Source organism: Amblyomma maculatum, chromosome 9, assembly GCF_055883805.1.
Source record: "Amblyomma maculatum isolate TAMU_Amacu chromosome 9, ASM5588380v1, whole genome shotgun sequence".
NCBI classification, from domain to species: Eukaryota; Metazoa; Arthropoda; class Arachnida; order Ixodida; family Ixodidae; genus Amblyomma; species Amblyomma maculatum.
Genome location: NC_139352.1, coordinates 11,625,514 through 11,650,413, shown reverse-complemented (window position 1 = coordinate 11,650,413; position 24,900 = coordinate 11,625,514). Strand labels below are relative to the sequence as shown.

The 24,900-nt window shown below is 45.6% G+C and overlaps 1 protein-coding gene and 1 non-coding gene across 3 annotated transcripts in view; one reads left to right on the top strand and one right to left on the bottom strand.

Annotated features, from left to right (window-relative positions):
• The window catches only part of LOC146178310 (sodium-dependent proline transporter-like), a 69,536-nt gene that overhangs the window by 7,650 nt on the left and 36,986 nt on the right, over positions 1–24,900 (top strand). Inside the window, exon 1 of one of the 2 annotated variants that reach the window (XM_084578129.1) lies at positions 15,026–15,458. The exons of the other annotated variant lie outside the window; for it this stretch is intronic. Within the exon in view, the coding sequence (XP_084434255.1) occupies positions 15,383–15,458 (76 nt within the window). The 5' untranslated portion in view covers positions 15,026–15,382. Of the gene's footprint in view, positions 1–15,025; positions 15,459–24,900 lie in introns of those variants that run through there. 2 annotated transcript variants of the gene reach the window in all.
• Positions 8,792–8,865, bottom strand: TRNAS-GGA (transfer RNA serine (anticodon GGA)). The gene has a single exon. It is a non-coding gene; the product is annotated as a tRNA-Ser (tRNA).

Sequence of the window (24,900 nt, the reverse complement as noted above, 5' to 3'; positions counted from 1 at the left end):
CTAAGACGTTATAAGGTTGTTCCTGTGATTATACTGCATTACTTTTGTTATTATTATTATTATTTTACTTTTTTTACGGTAAGCGAGTGCCTATGCAATCGCTGCCACCGCCGTAATTAAACCCGGGAGCCAAACCCACGACCTGTTATTGGGTAGAACACGGGATCGCACGCGGGGCTGAGCTACCGCGTCGGGAGCGTCGAATAAGAAATTTGCAGCCACGGCTTCCCCGAAGCACGCCCGGATTGTGGGAAACCGTAATCTCTGAAAAAGAAAATAACCACTCCGCGAGACGCCTTTGATAATCTCCACCGCTGCTGCCATGCCCGATAATTCTTACGCCTCGAGAACACATGCACTACGGAATAGTGTCTTGACCGGCATTTCTTGCGGGTGGATGCTGCGCCCTTTTGAGATGAATCCCGCTATCTGGCGGAGCACCGTGTATAAGCTTTCCGGCAGCATCTGCTTACACGCGTGTTCTTTGCGCCATGAGTTCAAGGGAGGGCACTGTATCTCGTACGATGTGTTACCATTGCGAAACTTCTTTATTACTCTGGCTTAGTTCCAGATGGCGGAAGTTCGGTTGTGCAATTTGTCGCGTTATTCGTACGAAGGATTCCTTTTTTTTATTTTATTGTGAGAGCAATACTACTCGCACTTTCAAGCCTTCGCGTGACCCGGCCGCAGTTACGTCTTACCCACGTGACGCTGTGACGTCACACCCCACATGACACACGGGCGGCAGGAGCTGCCTACTTTGGTCTCTCGTTTCACATGGGACGGTTATGACAGAATCAGCCTGCTAGGACTCTGGCATTCACGTTACCCCTATAGGCCACTAAAGCACGTTCATACGGCTTGGTTAAAGCGGGGCTTTGTATGTGGGCTGAGGAAGCAGAAAAAGAGAAGAAGAAGAACGCTCGGTTACCCGCAGCTAATGCTTTCCCTCAATATTTGGTTCAGCAGCGTTGAACCCTTGTATGTTTTTTTTCAATGTGCTATTATGTTGGCACACGACATCTTTGTTGTTGCGATAGCGACGTCATTCCTCCCTGCGCTTCAGTAATATTGAGTCGCTGCTCTTTACGCAAGTTCCGCGAATTAAGGTTCACATACACTCCAGCAACGGAGACAAGCGCGAGACACTGGTGGCGCTAAGCATTTCGGGGAGATGGCACAGCACTAATTCTAAATTGTGTTCTGTCTCTAATGAGTGGCACTCATTACACTGTCACGAGAGATGCCTGCGACGCTACGCTACCCGGGAAAGAAAATGCTTGCATTGAAGACTGTAACTACTGCTGTGCTGTGATGTATTATTAGCAACGAGTCTTGAGGGATAACACGCCTGCCGTAGCCATTGGAGTCCACATATCTCCTTATCTGGGCTAGACATTTAGAAGCGGCGGCTTTGGGGCTGTTAGGTTATCACCGATTTCACGTTGCCGACAAGTCATTGTTGATTGAGGAACATTGTTGTGGAGAAGACTGTTACAACTACAGAGAGGTTTGTGCTTACAGCGCGCAGCACAGTTTACGACACGAACACAAAACAAACGAAAGGACGCAGAAAGCGCTAAATTACAACTGCTTTGTGTGTCAGTTCAACCGTTCCGTGTTCGTGCAATAAATTGTGTAGTGTTTTGTAAGCATGTATATTGTGAAACCAACTAGGCTCCATTCTCGTTTTCTCTATCTCTCTCTGCTTGCGTGCGTGCGTGCGCGCGCGTTTGTGTGTGTGTGTGTGTGTGTGTGTGTGTGTGTGTGTGTGTGTGTGTGTGTGTGTGTGTGTGTGTGTGTGTGTGTGTGTGTGTGTGTGTGTGTGTGTGTGTGTGTGTGTGTGTGTGTGTGTGTGTGTGTGTGTGTGTGTGTGTGTGTGTGTGTGTGTGTGTGTGTGTGTGTGTGTGTGTGTGTGTGTGTGTGTGTGTGTGTGTGTGTGTGTGTGTGTGTGTGTCCAGCTGCGCTTTTCATCATGTGATCCATTTGTTTTCTATTGATATCTTCCCATCGACTAAGACAGCTCTGAACATCAGTAACATCTGGACTGACACTCGAGAGATAATAACAACCAAGGTGCAACTGGCTTTCTTGATTTTGTTCATGAGTACCATGAGAGAAAACTTTAGAAACCCGGTTAGCGTTATGGAAACACTCCTCCTTTCACGCAGCACTGGCACGACGAAGCGAGAGTTCCACCCTCTCTCATCCGGTTCCCTCCCACCAAATTCAGTGCCTGAAGTTCAGGGTACAAGCCTACAAATCCCATCGCATAGACACGCTTGCTTCACCGACCATACAACAAGCTAAAAAACAAAATGATTACGGTCATGTGTCAAGGCTGGCTATTCGCTTCATACGTCGCGCACTTGTACGTCCTATCTGCGATTTCCCGTCAATCGGCCCGAACGCTGTCCTATGATTTGTCATCGCAGCTGTTTCCACGAAGGCTGGCTCTATGTGAAAGGATCGAAGCACAGCTTCCATTGCAGGGCAGAGCCTCCACTGCACAGCATGCGGCAGATGCCATAATTTCGTGCCTATCCCTTAATCCTATATTCTATCCTGGTAGCTTTTTTCTTAGTATTTATACAGTGCTGAGAAAAGAGCGTATGGGAGCTGGAGCTCTGCTGTTATCGCTAAAATGTGATAGATGAGTTCTGCTTAATATTAATCATAATGGGCGTTTAAGAGATGTAGCCAGATCTCTAATAATTCTTTAACCAACTCTCTTCCGACAGTCTTTATGTAGCTAGACATTTGGCAGCTTCATAACTGGCTAGAAATGTTTGAACATTTATCAACAATATATTGGTTAGACATCTAGCTACTCAATTTTTTTGGTGACAAGCAGCTAAAATTTTCTAACACGCTTATGATTGCTTCGTGCCCTGCCGATGCTTTCGCTGCCTCTTATCTATTATCCCGACTGCACGAATCAAAGATTTAAACCGACCCAGCGCCAAATAATTACCTTCTGTTATCACCGCTCATCATGCACGAAAGCAGTGCCGTTATTTTCGCTTTTGGTCGACTCGGTTATGGTCATTAGCCTTAGGGGCTTCCGGCAAGCGCCGATCAAACAGTTTTCTTTCTTCGCTGAGGTGTACGATTTCGCAGCAACAGGCTGTTGTAGATCTGAGCGATATAGCTGAGCCCTTGGCTAGGCCCGCCTCACCAATCGACTGAGCCACAGCTAGCTACGCGTGTGCTAAGAGATGAACAGCGGGCCCGTAAAGTCGAATGGCAGCCTTCCCGTCGCTGTTCAAGAATACCCTTTCGCCTAACTGCTCACGCTGTGCAGTAGCTCACGGGTTGTAATTGTTCTCAGTGATGTTTTTATTATGCCTCGTAGTCCTGATGAATGGCTAGAATCAAACAGATTTAATCTCCGATCCTTGCTCCGTATGAAGACTGAAATAGAAATAAGCGGAGCCAAATTAACGATATCTTTGCTATTAGATTTTGAAGGAGTTCCACGAAAGACGAGGGGAGAACAATAGACGTAAAAAGGTCAAACGAAGAAAGAAAGAAAGAAAGAAAGAAAGAAAGAAAGAAAGAAAGAAAGAAAGAAAGAAAGAAAGAAAGAAAGAAAGAAAGAAAGAAAGAAAGAAAGAAAGAAAGAAAGAAAGAAAGAAAGAAGGAAAGAAAGAAAGAAAGACGAGTAATGAAGCAGGCAGTAAGAAACATGAAAAGAAGTAATTCAGGAATAATGGAGCCTGTAGAAATAAACAAATGAGTAAGCATTGTGACTATGTGGAGCCTTCTTTCACGGTAACAGGTCATTGTTCTCTTAGCACAAAACTACGCCCTTTGTTGTGCGTATTCCTGTGTGTGTTACACGTAATGCCATAACATGGAGGAAGGAGGTTGTTGTGTTACAGCAACCATTTGACGTCAGAATAGTCTCACAGCTGCTTTACGCCTTCTCTCGCCAGCAGACAGTGCATCGTACTGAATTTCACGCTGCAACAGGATGTATAAAATTGCAATGGAATTACTCTTTTCGATTCTCCCGTGCGCACGTGTATCCGCCGGACATTGAAAGTTGAGCTGGAAAGCTCGATGTCGGTGGACCCTTCTTTCTGTGAAAAAGACAGTAGTTTTTTATTTTATTTTCTTTTTGAAAAAAAAATAATAACATGATTCAGAGACTAACGCTAGCAACAAACGTCGATAGCAGCTTTCATTTCCATTTTAGGTTTGGCACAGACAGCGGCTTGGGTTTTCGTATGGTCCCCCTGATAACTATTCCTTTGAGTCAGCGATAATCACCGGAGATACCACAGTCCAGGTTATGAAGCCATAGAGCCTGTTTAAGAATGAGAACTGTCCAGCGGCAAAGGTCAGCGTTGTTATGGCCTTGCCTTTCGCTTTTACAACACTTCTTTCTCACCGTTATCTCCTCGAGGTATCACCTTATCATCTGCTTCAATCCCCTACGCTTCTTTTGTTACCGTGTTTCATCATACCTCCCTTTACTTCCACCGTTCCTTGCTGCCGACTTTGGCGGACACAATTTTCCCTCGACTTCTACATACCTAGTCAAATCCGAACGCCTATCGAATCGTACAGTTAGCCAAAGGAACCAGAATCTCCAGACCAATCCGCAGCCGTTTTAGAGAATAGCTCTTATGCGTTCGTTCGGCGGTTTTGCCATCTTACCCTTGGTGCCGTTGCCGGTGTAATCGAGCGAGAGAAGAGCCACGAGCCAAATAATGAATTATGGACATGCCCAGGGATGCAGCCATCAAGAATAAGACGGCTACAAAAAGATGGACTTTCGGCTACAAGGGAGGAAGATCTGCACTTGAAGGCAATAGACTCCATGGCATTACATCTAGTTAGACAGCGCCATTCTATGCTGCATGGCAATAAAAATACTGCACGTACAATACATACATACATACATACATACATACATACATACATACATACATACATACATACATACATACATACATACATACATACATACATACATACATACATACATACATACATACATACATACATACATACATACATACATACATACATACATACATACATACATACATACATACATACATACATACATACATACATACATACATACATACATACATACATACATACATACATACATACATACATACATACATACATACATACATACATACATACATACATACATACATACATACATACATATCGCAAATTCTTTCCTACAAAATATCTGAGTTCAAATTTCGTGTTAACGAGATGTCGTAAACGTCCTTAGGTTTCTTTTGTGCTTAGCAATAGTTGCGGATATAGACCCTGGCCAGCTACCGTCCCTTTTTAGCTGTGGCAGTACTGTCATTCTTTGCCACCCTGTAGGCACGCATGAACGACTCACAAAGCCAAGTTCTTGCTTTGCACAGTCGCCTGCCATGCGCCTACTTTGCTACGAAGCAAGCGTCACGGCTACAGCTGTTCTGTGCCCGTACAGCTGCGCAGCCAGACCACATATGCGCGCTCCAAATGTCGGAGGACTTTTTGGTTGTTTTTTTTACCTGACAATGATACGTGACAGATATTTCCGTTCTTGAGATCGAGAAGGAATCAGTGACGCAAACATGGCACACGTGTCCGAAAGCGAATCTAAACGGCACGCGACTGTATTTCGCAAGCAACACTGTATGCAAGGTCGATCGACCTCGTTTCTTTCACCCACCTCGCATAATGACAGGTCCGATAGCATTCTTGAAGGCATGCACGTATCTACACAAGTATACTTGCACACAGGGTAAATGAGAGAGTCAATATTCTAGAGAGCAATATGGAATGTTTTGCTGAAACTTACATCATCACCGTGCTATCTCGCGATAATTTCATATAATGTAAGCAAATATAGCTATGGTGGTATCCACTGCGTTTAAGGAAATAACCAACTGATCCCCGTAAAGATGTGTGGGATATGCTAAGATCCAGCGATGGCCCGGGCACTCAGTGCAAAGCCGTCTCCACAGCCGTCTCCAAAGGTCTCCACAGCCTGCGGCATGCTAGCTAACTTCCCTCACTCCATCCTAATTCACAGAAAAGTTTTATCAGCCAATCCAACTTCGAATAGGCTTCAACTCAAATAGAGACTAATCGATATATGCTGAGTGAATGTCGCTACTTGTTTCTACAGGTTCCCGGGCCCTTTGCAGATAGCGAATACTGGAGATTCTTAACAACGCAAAGGTCGTTTTCTGTCTTCAGAACCTGCACTGTTCTAGCGCCAGCTACTAAAGAGACTTCAAAGAGCAACTTGCTAAAACTCCATAACTACAGCGCAAAATACGGGACAGATATGAAGGAGGGACAGCGCTGTGTGGTGTTCCTCCTTCATCGTTGTCCCGTCTTTTGCGCTGCAGTTCTGGATCATCGAAAACACCAACTCACTCAATAACTGCTTTTGTCGGATTGCAAAAACTGCTGTAAAAAAAAAAAAAAAAAAAAAAAAGATAATTAAGCGGGGAGCGTCAAATCGCACTTGCAGAGGCACATATAAGGCCAAGAGGAAGTCACCTGCAGAGAGGAGACTGCATTTCATGGTGTCGTGGGCTCAATCCCTTCAATGCTGTCATAAGTTGTGAAAACGTCTGTGCAAAACGTTGAAAAACAAAAAGGCGGCCGTCTTAAACTGAGAAATTCGCTGCATATGCACCCGAAGCACTAACTAACGCCCACTGAGCCATTGCTGATCGGTTCTTGTCTATCACGAAGCTAGTTTGCGAAGGGGCCTCTGACGGAATTGAAATGCATAAATGGCAAGCAGCCTTCGCTTTCTGGAGAAGCTAATATTTTTACGCCGCTGTTGTTTAAGAACGCAGTTTTTTCGTATATTGTATGATTGTACAATGAGATTCGACACATCTGCGTACTGCACCTCGAGACTCGAGATTCGTTATTCTGTTTCGTCGATAGTCAGTGAACTGAAAGCCATTGAATCGTTTTGCGTTGCAAGGAGTCGTATATGCGGCCATTTGATTAGTCTCTTTGCGACACAGGGTAGAACTGAGACATTTTAGGTTATATATCACTTCTCATTTGATTGGTCTTGTTGCAACACGGGCTATCGTTGTAGGCGTCATAAACTTTCCGTGTCAAACATCTGCATGCGATGTAATAAAAGCTGCTTTAATTGGCGTAGTGACTTACGAAATTAAGCACTCGGCTCAGAGAATACACCACCTTTCATTCTTAATCGTGTTTTTTTTTTTTTTCTGCTTCGTTAGCAGATGAGCTATATTTATCCTTCTTGCAAAGGCGTAAATATGGTGAAATGTGTCGACCTTTAATTATACGGTGAGATATTTGATCAGCGTGTTAGAGACCCCTTAGAAAAAGGTCAGTTAAACACAACGTGTTTTAATGGACGTTTCGAGGCAAGTGTGCACTTTTAACGGGAGCGAAGGTTCATGGACCTAAGGTCAATGACCCGCAGTGCGAGAATAAGACGTAATAAATGCCTCGTATATATGAGCGGGCTTTACGATTCCTGTATGCTAGGTCAAACTCGTGGGTAGTCTTTCGCGACCGCCTTCCGTCGGAACACAGCGGCCGTACGTAGGCGGACGATCGTGTAATGCGTGGGCGGATTGAACAGCGCTCGCGTGCGTTGCTTTCTGCGTAAACATGCTACGCTGAATACTCATAGCAACATCTACTTGTTTCTTGTAAAGAGCATACGACTTTAAACAACGGTCACTTCCTTATCGCGAAAAAATCATACGAACGTATTGCGAACGCTCATACGTCCAGGCTGGCGTAATGGAGCATTCAAAGCGGTCTTCGCAGAGTTCTAAAAATCTGGGGGACTGCACGTAGCATCGCAACTTGTCCACAGATAAGCCGGCGGATGCCACCCGCACCAGTTGTTTGTGGAATTAGCTTTTGTAATTGTAGTTGCGTTCTTCACCAAACCGTGGTTTACTGGCAAGTTCTGTAATCGACGCTGCGAATTCCGGAGTATATATCAGTTCACAAATCGTAGCACATGGATCGTAGGTTTTGAACTGTATGCTCTAAACTGTTCACTACATATTATTCAGCGTTCATGAGCTTTCCCATTACGTGGGGCAGGAGAGGGAAGGAGAGAATGAAAAATATAAACATTTATTTACTAAAAGGAATGTTGCGTGAGGTCATTTGAGAATATGGTCTCTCTAGTCCAGGGCCCCAGTCTCACGGGCAATCGCACAGGCCCGGTTTACTAGGCAGAACTGATCTTCCTGATTGGCGCTGGACATATCGCGTTCATCCACTGCTCACATGAGGGATGTAGAGTTGTGGGAACATCAAACCACGGGCAGACCGAGGTGAAGCTGCGGAGTGAATTTTTTTTTTTTTCAGAAGGTGTAAATTGGAGAGAGTATTAGCCTGTATTATTAGTCTGCAGCTGGCGCCAATGGGCACACTGTTCCGTTGTTAGTCGCAGGCGCTCCGCGGTCACAAATGTCCGCATCTGTGTATTGAGCGTACACCATCTAGTACACAATGCCGGTGTACTTGTTGCCGAATTGCACTCCTAGATAAGAAAAACCGCTTATCTAGATATCGTATTGAACAGGACACAAGCATAGGCAAGGTATTGAACAGGACGTCGTATGGAACAGGGCACAGACAAAGCATTTAGTCAAATATTTAGGGGAATCCCCCAAGGTGGAGTAGATTTGTAATAAGGGAGTAATTACTCATTGCATCCACCCAAGCGCAGCCATACGGCTACAAAGGAAAGCTATACAGCTTTCTCAGAAACTTCGTAGTTAAAGAAAAATTCGTCCTGATCCGGGAATCGAACCCGGCACCACCGCCTTTCCGGGGCAGTCGCTCTACCGACTGAGCTAACCAGGACGGTCAGCAGATCAGATGGTAGGGCGAGAGCGAATTGATCTATAACTCGAAGTGGGAATAGTGTATGTCAAATATTTAGGGGAATCCCCCAAGGTGGAGTGGATTTGTAATAAGGGAGTAATTACTCATTGCATCCACCCAAGCGCAGCCATACGGCTACAAAGGAAAGCTATCCTTTGTAGCCGTATGGCTGCGCTTGGGTGGATGCAATGAGTAATTACTCCCTTATTACAAAGCATTTAATAGAACACAGCAACAGGTCATGATGGGTAAGGAAAGAAAGTCACAGTATTTAAAGCATCGAAGCTCGAATCGTGGACGCAGTTGCGTGGAAGCGTTTCTGTGTAACACAGCGCGAGGTCTTAGCAGGCCGAGCGGCTTATCGTAGCCCTCCAAGGCTTATCTCTTTCGTTTCGAGTGGACGAGATTTAACGGCTTTGTTTTGCATTCCGGGGATGCCCGAGATGGAGAACGGCGGTGCTAAAGACGGAAGCGCGTGTAGTGTTCCAGTATAATGCCCGTGCCTGCACAGACTTGGGACACGGCCGGGACGAGTAAACGATGGGTCGCGCTGGTGAGCCCGATATCGCGGGATTGAATCCCAGGAATGGCCGCCGCGTTTTGGTGAAAGGTAAATATCAAAGGAACTTGGGTATTATATGCTCTTTCAGTGGTGCTAAAGAACAGCATCTTGTGGAAACCAATACGGAGCCCTATACTGCGTCTCATTTCTCTAGTCCATCTTGCACTGTTTCTACACTGCGCGGTTGGAGTTCACAGAAAGTGGAGCAGCTACTGCACGTTTTCTATATTCAAAACCAAATCGACCCTGGTGCCTTGCCAGCACTCAGAACGCAGCAAGTTCGCCTAAAGGTTAAACGGTTATACTAAGAACGCTCCGCCGCTCACAAGCTTACCTAGAATACCAAGAACATCGGTAGCACTGCAGACATAACGTGAAAATTGAGGCAACAGCGGGAAGGCGTACGTGTAGTAAGTCGAAGTGGCAAATACAAGTAGGAATAAATACGTTATGTTTTATCTGCCACCGTATTTTAATACCGGCCTACAATTGTTTGTTGGTTCTGACAAGCCTCCAGTACATGTATGTGCGTCGTGTCTCGCTGCCACTAGCCACGTTGCCGCTGATGAGGTGCATACGTTGAAAATGTGTTTTGCAAATTATCGCGGAGCTCTGGTGTATGGCGAGCAGCTGGTGTGGGGCCACTGACCCGTCGTCTCGGAGGGCGAGTGGAGATCTGTTATCACCGCCACCTTCAACTCAGCTTGTTTTTGTTCTTAGTGCATTAGTGTGCTTTGCAGCATGTGCAGCTTTTTTTAGTGACGTTCGAGTTCACACTCCAGAACAACAGTATTCGTCCTATAGCTTGCGTGAAAGCAATAAGAGTGACCGATATCTTCATTGGTTTATACTGTGCATACGGCCACATGTAGTGTGCAACGCATACACGGCCGCCTAAGTAGTAGGCCTGGCTATGTTTATAATCGATGTAGCATATATTGGACGAAGGAGAACAAGATCAAGTATTTGACGACAGCTTTTATACGTGCGCGAGAATGGCTTCTGTAGACAGTTGGATGCATTCCTGCTCAATTTGTGAATGAAAGCATTCCCCGCGTTCCCCTGGAATGTTCCTTTTCTGCAGCGGGCGTTGGTGGGTCTTAGTTCAGGTGTTGTATTGTTTTTTTTTTATTATTACTTTAATGCGCTATCACTATAATGACCACTACCCGAGAATGTGTCTTGCCTTGGTCTTCTCATTGCCGTGTAAATCCTTCATCTCCCGGGCACAATCCCTCCACCTGGTCCGGTAAGTGTGTCTTTAACTTACAGTCGCCCATCTGCCATCAACACACCAAACTCCGTCCAACCTCCAGCATTGTGTGCCCACAACCCACCCACACACCACCAGAAGTATTTCATTTCTGCTGAAAACGCACGGTGAAAGCAAACTCAAAGACGCAAATAGACAGTCTATAGGAGATGAAGCTCTGTAGTGTAGACGGGAACGACGCTCAGACTCTAAAGCTAACATATAGATGTCGCTGCATTGACAGTCACTAAATTTTAATTTTTTTTTCAATACTCCAGTAGTCACCTATTGGTAGCTAAGATATAGGAGTTATACAACCCAGACGAAGACAAGTCCACTTGTCGAAACGTTGGCTCGACCTGCTAACTGAGGCGTACCCCCTTTATCCTTGTTCAGTGCTCCTTCACACAGCCATACATTGTGATATATTGTGAAGAAGCAAGGCCTGCAACAGCTGTTTTCCAGAGGTGGGGTCCCATGTATTTTTTGATACAAAAGGCCGGTCCTATTTTTCTTTTTTCTTTTTTTGCTTGATAAAATCCTGCTCTTTTATAACTCTGAAAAAAAAATATTTTCGTTTACTTTATTTTTATTTTTTTTTTCTGAGCGCGAAGCAACGTTCGCAAGCACCGACGCCTTTATTCCACAGTTTCACAAGCACGCACCGCATATACATTGTCAGCTGATGTTTCGACATATAACGAAGCTTTCGCCGACCTTGGCCATTTTGTGTGCTTCTTATCCCCTCCGCAGTTTCCTTGGGATCGGACGTGTTTAATTAGGAGGCCCAATCTAAATGATAAGCGCTCAATTGGGTGGTGTCGGCAGTGAATAACCGCACGTACCGGCCGACCACCTACTGAGACTGGGATTTTATTACCAAACGTGTTGGCAACGTCATCGTGTAACTAGCAGCAAAACCGGTCATGTAACCTAATAAAACGTGGCGCGCTTAAGAAGAGAATGTATTATGTTAAAACAGCGCTAGAAACACGGACATATAGGAAGACAAACACACATTGTCCCCCTATCTACCCGTGTTACTAGCGCTGTTTTAACATAATGTCCAACCAACTCGCCCAACAATCCACTTTGCTTAAGAGAATGTAGTCAGCGTAAGACTATAAGCAGAATAGTGTAACCAGGCCAGGAAAGGTGAAATCTTGATGAAGTATCTTTGTTTGAAACCTCTAATGAGCCCATATGTGGAATTGCTAAGATATGCCTGAAATGATTGTGTCACACTCTCGGTAATCACCGGAGGTCATTGTGTCACGCTCTCGGTAATCACCGGAGGTCATCACCGAGACATCGTTCGATGCCCGGCGTAGCCGATAGGCAAAAGTGGAGAATGAGACGAAGATGCGTTGACTTGAAACAACAATAAGAAGACGTTTATAGGCGAACGAGGAATACACAAAACATTGGAGGGCAGCAATTAACATTCTAAAAGGCAACGACACGAGTGAAGAAACAATCGAATTAAATACTCCGAATTACGTATACAGGGTCATGCTTTTCCGTGATGGAAGTAACAGTTCAAGTAACAGCAAGAGAAAGAAAGTTCAGAGCAGTGTCGAACATACAATTGACCGGGGAACACGGCGGCAGTCCATCACTGGGACGATGCAGACGGGCGACACTCGAAGGCGACGAACCTTCCGGTGCGGCTTGCGGTCTGAGGATGCGGTGCCGGCGGCGGCGGTCAATTTTGATATGAATATCTGAAAAGCTACCGTCACATGGATGCCCTTTAGTGGCGGACATACGTATGCTTGTAGTGGCAGCGGCTTTAGTCGCCAATGGGTTTCGATGCACGCCGTGGTGTATCTTGTGTGCGTCACGCATGCCGCTTAATGACGTTCTTATATTTTCTTGCCATCCCTAGAATATCATTCGCATCTCGCGAGCAAGACGATTGAACCGTTCCGCTGGCTTTTTCTTTTTTTTTTTTGTTTTTTTGTTTTTTTTTTTGTTTTTTTGTTTTCGATGGGACATGTAACTCTGGCCTTAAAAATGATACGAGCGTACTTTTCTTCTCTATGTGACACTTTCTGCCATTATCTCCTACTGACACGTGAAAACAGATGGAAATAGTCCGAGAGAAAAAAAAAAAAAACGATTTATTTTACATGTAGGAGAAACTATACTTTAGCAATAGCTGTTGTCGGGCTAGTTGGTGAAGGTGCATGCAGAAACTAGTGTGGCTGCGGAGCAATGGAAAGAGAGTTTCACATGAGGAGAACAATCCGGTAGGACATCATAAGGGAAGGAAGGCCTTTAGAACATCAGCAGGGGTGCAAATAGCAGTTGAGAGGTGATTTTCGAACTCTCTTGTAATTTCAAATTCGGTATCACGAATAGTTATCGTCTGCAACCGAACAGAAAACTAGGAGAGTCAGTCATTAGTCGATGGCTCTCCCGATAAATAAAGGTATAAATAAAAAAACTAATCTGCCGACGCTGAAGCAGCGATCAATTATCAAGCGTTAGCTGTACAAATCTATGTGGTTTTTCACTGTCGCATAAACTGATTTAGCTATGCTGTGACGAGGTTTTTATTGCAGGCATCGAATTGTACGCGCAATGCCATCTTTTGTAATACAGATACCGCCGTCAGTACATTCTGTACTAATCTTTCTTACCAACTTTGTTTATATCTTGATCACGTGATGTATACCTACCTTCGCCATATCCCCTATACTATCTAAAATGAAGTTGCGAGCCAAACTTAGACAGCAATATCCACCTTCGTTATATTCAGTGTACTATTCGAAACGATCGAAGCTACGGGCCAAATTTAGATAGTAGTGAGTACAGCGCAAAACGAGGAATCGTTTGACATCATCCGGAACGTCATGCATTAAACGGTTTGGCCGCAATGGCCGTTTGAAGATCCCCTTGGGCATGGTTTGGGTGAAGAAAGGTCGACGGTGCGAGTAGTCCGCGTAGACTAGGTTCCAACTCGACTAGCAATTTTGTTCTCGGTGGCCCACCGAATAGGTCTGAAAGACTGGGTCGGAAGTGCGGCGCTCGAGTACCGCCGCCACGCTTCCGTTGTTGCCAGCAACTGTCGTGCACTAAAAAATTGGGAAAGCCTCTGGCGCAAAAAATTAATACACACAAAAGAGAGAGACGAGGGGACAACGGACAGGCGCCAATTTTTCCCAATTTTTTAAAAGATGTTAAACTGACTAGCCCCGCAACATGCTTTATTGAACTGTCGTATAGTCACGTGGTGCGGTGATGACGCCGCTGCCTTTCACCATACCACGTGACTACAACAATAGACGCGTAGCGGCAGAGCTCGAGCGTTGCCATGGTGCCCTCACGATGGTGAGCGCCGTTTGTTACGATTCGCGAAATTACTCGGCCTTGAAGAATAACTAAGTACTTTTCGAGGGCTACGAACAACGACAATACGAGCGGGAGCGACAAACACTGGGCAACGTACTTAGAAGCTGCAGCGAGGATTTCAGCTGGGATCCATCCTGCCATAGGCACCGGCGATAAGAAAAGAAAAAAAGAGGATGCGTCAGCTTATCCTTATGAATAGACGCGAACGCGTTTTCATTCCGCAAGCGTTTGGCACTGGAGACTGGCGAACAGTTGGGCAAAGTGTTAAAACTGATTTATTTATTTATAGGAAGGGAAAGGCGCAAGTAACTGTCTCACTTGATTTCTGTGGACACCGCAACCGCGCCGTAAGGGAAGAGAGGAAGATGGGAGTGAAAGTGGAAAGAGAGAAAGGGGAGCCGTAGTGGAGGGCTCCGGAGTAATTTCGACCACCTGGGGATCTTTAACGTGCGCTGACATCGCACAGGAAGGAACTTTGTACGTTTCTCGTAAAGCATGGATTGAAGGAGGGAAAGAGTGAAGATCGCACCGCTGCCGTAGCGAGTGGAGCTGTCGGCACGAGCGTCCCTGGCTTAGTTGTACCCGCTGTGAAGTTGAAAAACATCCTGGGCAGTTGTGAGCAGTCGCAACATTTCCATGCTATCATCTCTCTTTCCACTTTCACTCCCACCTTCATCCTTTCCCTTACGGCGCGGTTCAGGTGTCCACATAGCAAGTGTGACAGATACTGCGCCTTTCCCTTCCTGTGAACCAATTATTATTATTGGTGGATCCTGTTCTGAGTACGCATCAGCCTTGAAACGTTTGTTGCAGTTATTTTCGCGGAATGGGCTTGTCGTGTTTTCTTATTTTTTGTTATCTCAGAGCGGTGTAGCAGAGTTCTTTCGAAAAAGTAGTTCATACGCTCATACATCCCGGCGTGCGCTATCCGCCAAAGCTATTTTTCATGCACCATTTGTGGGCGCCCAAGCCTTCCATGCAAACATGTGCAGCGTACAAGGTGCGCATCTACGCACGCAGTGAACACGCACGTGTCGACAATGCCACCGGAAAGCCAGAGTGCGACAGAATTTCTTTACGAAGTAGTTTTGGTTTAGCACCTGGGCGTTGCACGCGTAGGTAGCAGCCTGTTTCTGGCCCCGAAGGCTTACCTTTTCGTTCGTGTCGTTGCTTTGTGTAGCCGCAACAGTTAGCGATTTCTCTCCTGCGAGTGGATATATCGTGTCTACAGAGTGGGCCTCCAGATCACTTCCGCGAATGTAGGCGTCACCAGGCAGAAGCTTTTCCAAGAGAGTCACCGTAGTCTCCTCGGCGACAGCTTCATCATGACCTTGGCTACGGTCAGCGCAGAGTTCAGGACCGCTTTGCAGGATGCAAGCACGGCTGGGTTGGACCATTTCGGTGAGATGCGCCAGTACTAAACTGGGAGGGGCAGCCTGCTTTGTTGCATACACCATATTTTATGTCGTGCTACTGTCCCGTATTCGTGCTCTTTTTCTTTTTTCTTTTTTTTTTTGCGTATAGGTTGGAACGTCGCTGGGAATGTTCGGAGTTATATGTGGTAGAACGCTCGCGCAACGTCGCAAGTATGCTCTCTATGTCCTATCATTTCATCTCAGATTGCACTTTTGCAACAGAAGGCATGAATCGTTTATTTGTATTTCTTCGGCGTTGTCATTTCAAGACAAGGTAATATTTATATAGGCGGCTCGTTTCGCTTAGCGGTGTTTGTTTCGTTGTTTCGTCCTCGTATTGTGTCCAGACACGCACATCATCCTACCAACTGGAAGTGACCGCGCCGGGTGACTAAGAACGCTTTAATTCCTTACATCGGTCTTCGGTGAGCCCCGCCGGGGTGGCGCAGTGGTAAGACGCCCGACCACTGTGCCGGAGTTCCCGGGTTCGAACCCGACCTCGGCGGCTGCGTTTCGATGGAGGCGAAACGAAGTGGCGTCCGTGTGCTTTGCGATGTCAGCGTACGTTAAAGATCCCCAGGTAGCCGAAATTACTCCGCAGCCCTCCACTACGGCTCCTCCTTCTCTCTTTCCACTTTAACTCCCACCTTCATCCCTTCCCTTACGGCGCGGTTCAGGTGTCCACAGAGCAAGTGTGACAGATACTGCGCCTTACAGATCACCACCTCCCGCTGATGCCTGCTGCACTCAGTTTGCTTATATATGCGTGCGGCGTATTGCGGCGTTCGAGGAAGTGCCAAATGAAAGGCGCCGCACGGACGCCTGGATCGAAAGCCCGGCGGGGTCAACTTCGTATATACGTGAATCGCCTGGTGACGTCATAGTCACTAATATCTATCACTATCTATCATCATCACTATCACTATCTACCACTAACTAGCGGTGGCGATCTTCATTGCAACCGCGCTCGCATGACGCCATAGAGAAGGAGAACAAAGATGTTCCTTGTGTGCTCAGCGTGGGTGTCAGTATGATTGACACCTAGAGTATGATCGAACGAACGACCCAGTATGAGCCATTAAAATATTTCACCTCAAAACCTCCGTGATGCTGATGGCTCGAAAAGCTAGCATAGTGAAGCTTTCACTTCAGAAAAAAAAAAAAAAAAAAGCAACTGACTAGGACCATTATCCTGATGGCACGTCAGAGACATTTGTATCACAAAGAAATTAACATTGCAGTCCTTGGTATTATGACGCTTTCCTAGTATCATATATTACAAAACCTTCCGGTAAAGTGGGCAAAAGACGTTTCTCCCAAGCGGAGTTGTCACGCATGGTCCTCTCTTTTTGTTTGTACAGCACCCTATCCATAGTAAGAATAGCACCACCCTCTCAGCCTTGTTCTTGCGACACCACACTGCTGCAATCTAAATGTCACGCCCTATTGACATTGAGGAGAAAAAAAAATAGAAAGGAAAGGGCTGCGAAAACGCGGCTTTGTTTACTCTGACGAGGATTAGAGTGCCGGGTCTCCGACGACCACCCGTGCATGTTTCATGGGCGCTTTTCTTTCTCTTCACTTCTTGGCGTACATGATCTTTCTGCGGTCATGGTCGTTAGATGGGTTAGATACTCTGGCCACTTTTCTGATTACTGCTTAGGTGGTCTGTTCCTTTTTAAAGCAATTCGGGATATTTTGTTTATGCATCCGCACTAGGAAACATTAATCGTGGCCGCATTTGGCGCTTATGTATAGTGACATGTAGTACGCACCTTTTTCATTTGCAGCTTAAGTACTCTTATAAAACGCTCGCCGGGAATAATCTCGCGATACTTCTTGCTCGTTTTATTGCTTTCCGCCATTTGTTTTGAATTACCCTGGGTGCAGCATATTTTCCTTAACACAGTACGTACAGTCGAGCGCGATTTGAAGGTTATCGCGCGAGCGTCGACCAGCCTTGCAGTCCAGGCACCTGGTGGCCGGGTTTGGAACAGGAAAAATCATGATTTCGCACTCTCCTCTCCCTCGTTCGCTGTTCCATGCAACAACCATCACCCCCGCGACATACTCACCGCCCTTTCTCTCTATTCTAAGCTTTCTATTTGTTGCGATAAAGTGTCCAATTTCAGATAATACCGAAGAATACATCGTGCTCACAACGATAACTGCCTGTTCGTAGAACCAAACGAAAAAAAAAAAAATGAAAGTGATGTCCCAGCAGGGAGTGACGGCTACTAAAGGAACAGCAAAAAGAGTGAGGGAAGCTGGCTTGATACCTCCCTCGCCTCGGCAGAGAATTCTGGGCCATGGCGCTGTTCATGTACCCGGTCGACGCTCGCGCGATAACCTTCAAATCGCGCTCGACTGTACTCTGACCTGCTGCCTCAGCTTCTTGGGGCTGGAATCTCGGCCCCTGCCCTCCCTGACCAGCAAGAAAACCATCACGACAAGTGCAGGTTAAAGACTGAGACGCTGGCAGCTGTAACGTTTCTATTACCTGATACTGAGAGAAGACGGGTGAACGACAAGAAAAGATAGAAAGCTGCGTCGATTTTTATTTCCAGCCTGTGGCTGCGCAACTAGTGGGCCTCAGTGTCAAGCGTCCGCTTGAACGTATTGATATTCTTATCGATAAATAAAACATGTTCTGTTTCCGAATGGGTTTCTGCATCGCTACGACGGGGACTTGACGCGAAAAAATGTGCCACGGCGTGGCCGTTGAGTTTTCGTATTACGCGGAGTATCGGGGCAGCCATCGGCGACGGTGCAAGCATGCGGTCTTACTGTCGACACTAGCAAGGACTGCAGCAGGGCGTCGGAAAGTGCAAGGTATGCGAAGCTCTGGTTCTCTCCGCCCGTCCTTTGTTGATAAAAGCGGGAGTGGGGGGTAACCGCTGGGCAAAGCTGCAATATTTTGCAAACGCTGCCTATACAGCCGCTGCTTGTCCACTGACAGCTCCAGTTGCGGCATAATGTTGATACCAATCCCGGGAAATGCTCAAAATATTCATAATTGGCGGCACTTATGCGGTCGGCTCCAATTCTTGTAGCTAGCTAGCGTGTGACTTTACTAACAGATGAATCCTATTTAGAAGCATAAATTGTATGACACGATCTGGACCCCTCTACAAAGAAAAGATTGATGCGAAAATTTCGTTTACTGGCGCTACATTGGCGTCTACCAGGAATAGACTCCATACGCACGCATAGGCGAATGATTTATCGCTCAATAGGGCTAGCAATTAAGGATTTCGCGTGAAGAATGGGATGTCGAGCCGTGCAATAGCTTTCAAAACCTCGAAACCAAGAGCTACGAAAACTAACAAATGTTTCATCTTTTTTTTTTAGCATTGCCCTTTCTGTTCCTTATTAGCCACCTCGTATACTGTTTAAAGCATTTTTCGTAATTTTTGCAGTTTCGCAAATACACTTGCAACTTTTCACAACGGTTTTAAAATCTTAGTGTGCTTACTTCTTCTGATGCATATTGTATGTATTCGAAGGATGCTAGAAAGTTGATATATATTATTAGCTTATCAAACTATGTCATGAGTGAATTACTATTACTTCGAAGCATACAATGTTGGCGGCAAAAGTTTACTAAATTATAACAGGCCGGAATGAAGTGTTTTCAATGTGTCAGAAATAGAGTAGGCGAGCGAAGGTTGGATTTTCATCAACACATTCGTAAAATATTTATAGTTTTACTTCTGTTATATTTAGAGTACAATCATTCCGACGTTTAAGTATAAAGACAAATCAATATAAAATAAATACAATATGCTTGTAATAGGTTTTTAGCACAGCCTTGTTTTGATAAGGGCAGCCATAGATGTTTGAACGGCGTGCATATCGGGCATGGAGCTATAGTTGCGGCCAAGACTACAGACAGCGATAGTCAGTTTCTTTTGCACTGTCGAGCAATGCAGCTCGCCACTTTCGTCGTGTTCACATACACGAAGAAACAAAGAAAAAGAATTTTCATTTTAGAAAGAAACAAATTTCTTTCACGTTGTAAGCACGACAGAAGAGACACGACAGCAATTGACGCAGAAAAGCGCGCGAACTGCGCAAGCGCCGTCGTCCTTTAACACGGGGCGGCAGCGACGTTATCAGTCTTTCAATTCATTTCATGGCCACCGAGTCCGTCTGCTCGTATGTCTTTTTAATAAGTTGCGGCCGACGATTTATTAAGACGTTTATTCGGGCCTCTTTTATAGCTATGTGCATCAAATCTATGAAGTAGGTTCCTCACGCGATCTTCTTTAAAGTTGCCCGGCATCAAGCAGAGTGCGCGGGGGTGGGGTCAATCGGGGAAATTGAATAACTCGTAGTCTCCGACGCACCAGATATTTTGAACGAGTGAACTCTTCATTATTCGGCGTACACAATTAAACCGTTTTTGCACGTCTTTGGTGCGTACATGTGATCGCTTGATTAGTCTCACGCGTATGTGTGTGCCGAATGTTAGGCTTGTGCATTAGTACTAAACCTTTCATTGTTTTTCTTTTTTTTTTTTTAGCATTTGCATTTGTCGTGGCATCTGGCTCGAAATACAAAAGTACTGTCGCTCCGTGGATGTAGAGCCGCTAAATAAAGTACTTCATGCTGTGCGATGCGAATTCTGTGTTATCTCTATTGTTCAAACTATTCACGCACTAACTATGCGAGTATATCCCTCCGCCTTTTCACCCGAAACACATGCACGCACTCCATGTGATCTCCAGGAAGCAGCTTGAACTAATGCTTTTCGATTTCCTACTCACCCACCTTCCGTGCAGTTTTCTGGCTCATGGAGTGCTGTTTTGAATCCTTGAGGGAAGGAGCAGCCATCTCGTGCATGAGATCTGCTGCTGATGTTTAAGGGCAATTTTAGCCACAAAAAAAAAAAAAAAAAAAAGGCGATTCCACGTGCAGTTCTTACGCGCCTGTTCGACGGTTCGGCCGCGTCGCCGCCGTTGTCAGTGTAACCGAGCGTAGAAGAGTCACGAGCCATATAGAATTTCCACGTGCTATGCATCTCACATTCATTCTCTTCTTTGTCTTTTTCTGAGTAATCCTGTCTGGCTGGTGGGAAAAATAGTGCTTTGCAACTGCACATTCGAGCATCTCTCACATTGTTTGCCTCATTATTTCGCAAAAGCGCTTAAAAGCTTCGTTCAAATGTCGCATTAGGGAGAATAGTAATCGTTCTTAGAATGTTTTTCTTCTGCAGGAGGTTTGGCCAAAGAACAATTTCCCAAGCATTTCACCCCAAATAATCGTGGACCACGCCAAGATGGACCTTGTGCCCATTGTATAAAGGAAAAATAGCACATTGCATTTGGGATCGAACCATTCGTCCAGAATTGAATGTCAACGCTTCCTCAGTAATACTCGGTGTGAAAAGAAGCATTGAGTCTCAGTGATAGTGACAGCAGTAACAACGAATAAGCACGGCTTATTCATACACAGTCTAGCGGCTCGCATACCAAATCCAATTCGTATTGAATGGACCCCGCGTGACCTTTTAAGTGCTCAAAGCCAAGTGGATGCTGCAACCCGCATATCAAACTCGACATCGACATCGCCAAACCTCATAAAATTAGACAATGCCACCCTGCTTTTAACAAGAAAGGAGCACCTCCGGCGCCGTACACGTGCTCTTATACCTCCGTGTACGGTAAGCCTCCCCCACGGTCTAACCCGTGCAGAGGAGGTGGCGCTTCGGAGGATTAGAGTTGGGGTGGCCCTAACACCAGCAGTGATCCGAAAGTGGCCACAATTTCGATATTTATATCCACACCCTGGGTGCCCCATCTGCAAGTCTAAAAATATAGAAGCAGACATCCATCACCTACTGTGGGATTGCCCAGCGTTGAAGCCAACGCGGATCCGGCACCTGGTGGCAGCTGGCCTCTCCCCCCATAATCCGGAGTCATATGCTGCTTGGACACTGGGACCTCATCATCGTTCACTCCTCGACTTCATTGCATCAGCCAACCTTTTTTCATTTATTTGACCACATCCCTCATCCATCATGACATTCCTCTTATGCCCTGAGGCAATAAACTTCGCAAAAAAAAAAAAAAAAAGCACGGCTTTGTTGCGACGCTTCAACAGAATTGCAGTCAGTAAAAAGCGGTGCGTTTAAAGATTTGCAGATTTCACTGGGTGATGGGGCGTCACTCGCAAGTACAGCCCGCAGAGAAGTGAGTTTGGAAAATCTTGAGCGTACGGGCAGTTTCGTTTGATTCGCTGAACCCTTGAGTCGATACCACAGCGGGGCAAGCCACACGTATACGTGTAGCTAGGCTGCTGTAGTGCAGGAAATAAGAACCAGTCTTTAGCGGCGATCGCTTGGGAGATGTCTGGAGACATCTCCACACGTGTGATGCGTGTGTGTGTGATGCGTGTGCGTGTGGCTTACACGTGTGTGTGTAAGCCACCGTTCCTTGTTGTGTATTCTTGGTTTCTGTTGTTCTTTTTTCCTTCGCTGATCTTCTTGCTTCTCGTATTTTTATATCGCCTCTTCCTTTTTTTTTTTTTTTGCTTACTTTTTACATCTTCCTAACATTCTCTCCTTTCTGCTCGTCTTTTTTCGTTGTTCCAACTGTTTGCTGGCTACTTCCGATTTATTTGTATATATATATTTCCTGTTCTATCTTTCGTTTCTTCGTATTTGTTTTTGTCGCAGTTCTAATACATATGTCCTCTAGCGGGGGCCACTGAGGCGAGTGTTATTTCCCGACACAGATAGAGCACTTCTTTTCACGATTGTTGCAGAATACGCGTGAACGTCAACGGTGGTAACGCACATTTCAAAAGTACTTGTTTGCGGTCTCGAAAAGCTATTTTCCTTAGGGGCACTTTTCAATTAAAGGTCAGTCAAGTTTGTGTTGCTGCATCTTTCTCTTTTACGTACGCCTCTTTGTTGCACGCATTGCGTCTTCATAGATTCCATTTGCAGTTCTCATTCCGCTCCACTGTTGCACATTCTTGGCGTCCACTGCACAGATGGCAGTGCCTGAAAATGAAGAAAAAATAACAATAAAGTTTTGTATCTCGTGTTCTTTATTGCTTTTTTTGGGACTCCCAGATGCCGTAACATGTACCAGTGGCGCCGTTGGCTCTCGCGCACGTTTGGCACCGTCGTGACCAGGGGTGATGAAACTCTTCAACGTCTCGTCTTGAGGCCAAGAATTCTGGTCTTTGTATACAGGGCTAACCAGACCTTAACGTGTGCTCATTTTGCGCGCTTATTTTCTTTCTGTGGCCTGGAGAAATTGCTGTGAGTGTTGTCAAGCGGCGGTAAAAAGCTAAATCACAAAAAATTGAGGCGACGAAGGTTACGGACCGCCGGCTGAAAGACAGTTTCTTGTGTCAGAATGTAAAATGTAAAAAAAAAAAAAAAAGCCTCGTGTTTAAAAAAAGACTGCCACTCTGTCCGTCGAAGTGCTGACAAATACTTGCGCTCTCTGCACAAGATCTCTGACCCCTCCCCTCAGTCGTATGCTTAAAAAAGCTCCACAACTTCACGCCCTCAAAGCAGTCAACGTTCGCCCACTTGACGGGATATGAGACGATCGTGCGTTTAGGCTTTTCTACCGCAGAGCCTTTCCTGGCTGTTAGCGCAGTGGTAACCTAGCAGTTCGTGCAACCTAGGATGCATCCCAGTCGAAAAAAACTACAGAACTTTGTCAAAAACACGACAAAATATCCTGTAGTTCTGTCGTAACCAGCAGATTTTTCTGTAGTTCTGCAGTACTGTTCTGTAGTTCTGTAGTTTTTCTGTAGTATATTTCTGTTGTCCGTAGTTCTGTAGCACTTTTCTGTTGTAACTACAGAAATTTCTGATGTTACTGCAGAATATTCTGTTGTCACAACAGGTTCCCCGTCAAAAACCACACAAAAATTCAGTCGTAACGTCAGAAAATTTTCTGTAGTTTTTTTCCGACTGGGATGAGAGAATTGTTTCAATCACTAGTGCAGCTGCGCACACATCGGTTTCCAATGGACACCAGCTTTCCTTTGGCATAGCGCTCAGCTTTACGGGGGTGACATTCTGGCAAAACAGATCGTTGTCTAACCTTCTCTCGACTAAAAACGTGGTCCTAACATTCCTTGCTCAGAGCTACCCTTTTTTGCATTCGTCGTAATCGTCGTATTCCACCTCCTCGGTTTTTTGCACCTAGTTTCTTGGTGCAGGTGCGTACCTTTCCTCGTGTGTGTACGCTCTTCTCTACTTTATTCACCAATGAGGTGTCGGTAGCGGCACGGAGAAGCTAATTCAGAAGAGAAGTAAGTAACGTCACGCTCTTGTTATTGCCCTCGGCGATATATATTGCGTTCCTATGTAGACGACGAGTCCAATTCCGTGTGTACTGCCTTCTGAGCTCGTCGTCGATTTTGCAACATTTTTCTTATTTAGGCTTTATTCTGCGAGGTTTCTTCGCCATCTCAATTCATTGGCGTACGACGTCTCTGCTGTGCCTGAAGACGCACAACAAAATAGTTTCTCTCAACTCTGTTCCATTCAATGCTTGTGGCGCGTCCAATGTGTAATTTCACGCAGGAAGGAAGTTAGGAAGAAAAAAAAAAAAAAAAAAAAAAGGCGCGCGATTCGTGCTTTGCCCCCAAGGTGAGCTGTGCAATTCATTGAACAACAGTAAAAGCTACAGGTGAAATGCAAACAACAGGCGTGAAAAATGTGCAATAAGGTTGGGATTCGCTGCAGGTAAACGTTTCTCGCTTACTGTCGATTCTTATTTTTCTCTCCGACTGTCGGCTGAACGTGTTGTCTGCGCGAAGTTGCGACGATATTGGCCGACTTCGGAGCGAGGCAAGAGAAAGCCGTTTTCGTCACCGGACATAAAGCTGCTACGGCGCGGTTGTATCAGTCGAGCGAAAGCTGAAAATTGGAAAACTTTTCCCCACGAGAGTTATCATGGGTGCAGTGATACTGCCACGAAGCTCTTATATTTTTGTTAACGTTTCTATTTTGTTTATTGCAGAAGGCACATGGCTTTATCACTCTTCATACTGGTTGTGGTTCTTGTTAGCTAGACGATATACCTAATCTCTCGGAACAGTTCGCACGTGACATCTGATGCTGTGTTGGGATTGGCCACGGCTTCCGGTATCGGCAGTTTGCAGCATGCCTTCCTGCAGATCAGCTTTATTTTATTATGACCCGTGCTTTGATTTAATATTATTTGACTCGCTTGAAACCCTGCCGCTTTTAACTCTTATACCCGTCGAATAGTCTTCAGTCTCTGACACAGACAAAAAGACAACTGCGAGACGCACGAATGTCAACTACTTTTGCACTTTCACAACGTCTGACTAGCCTAAATTGATTGCCGAAGGTTAGCTCTCAATATATTCACATGTTGGCCGTGCTCCAAGCTATTTGTCCCCTTCGAAGACGCCTTGGGCTTTCACTT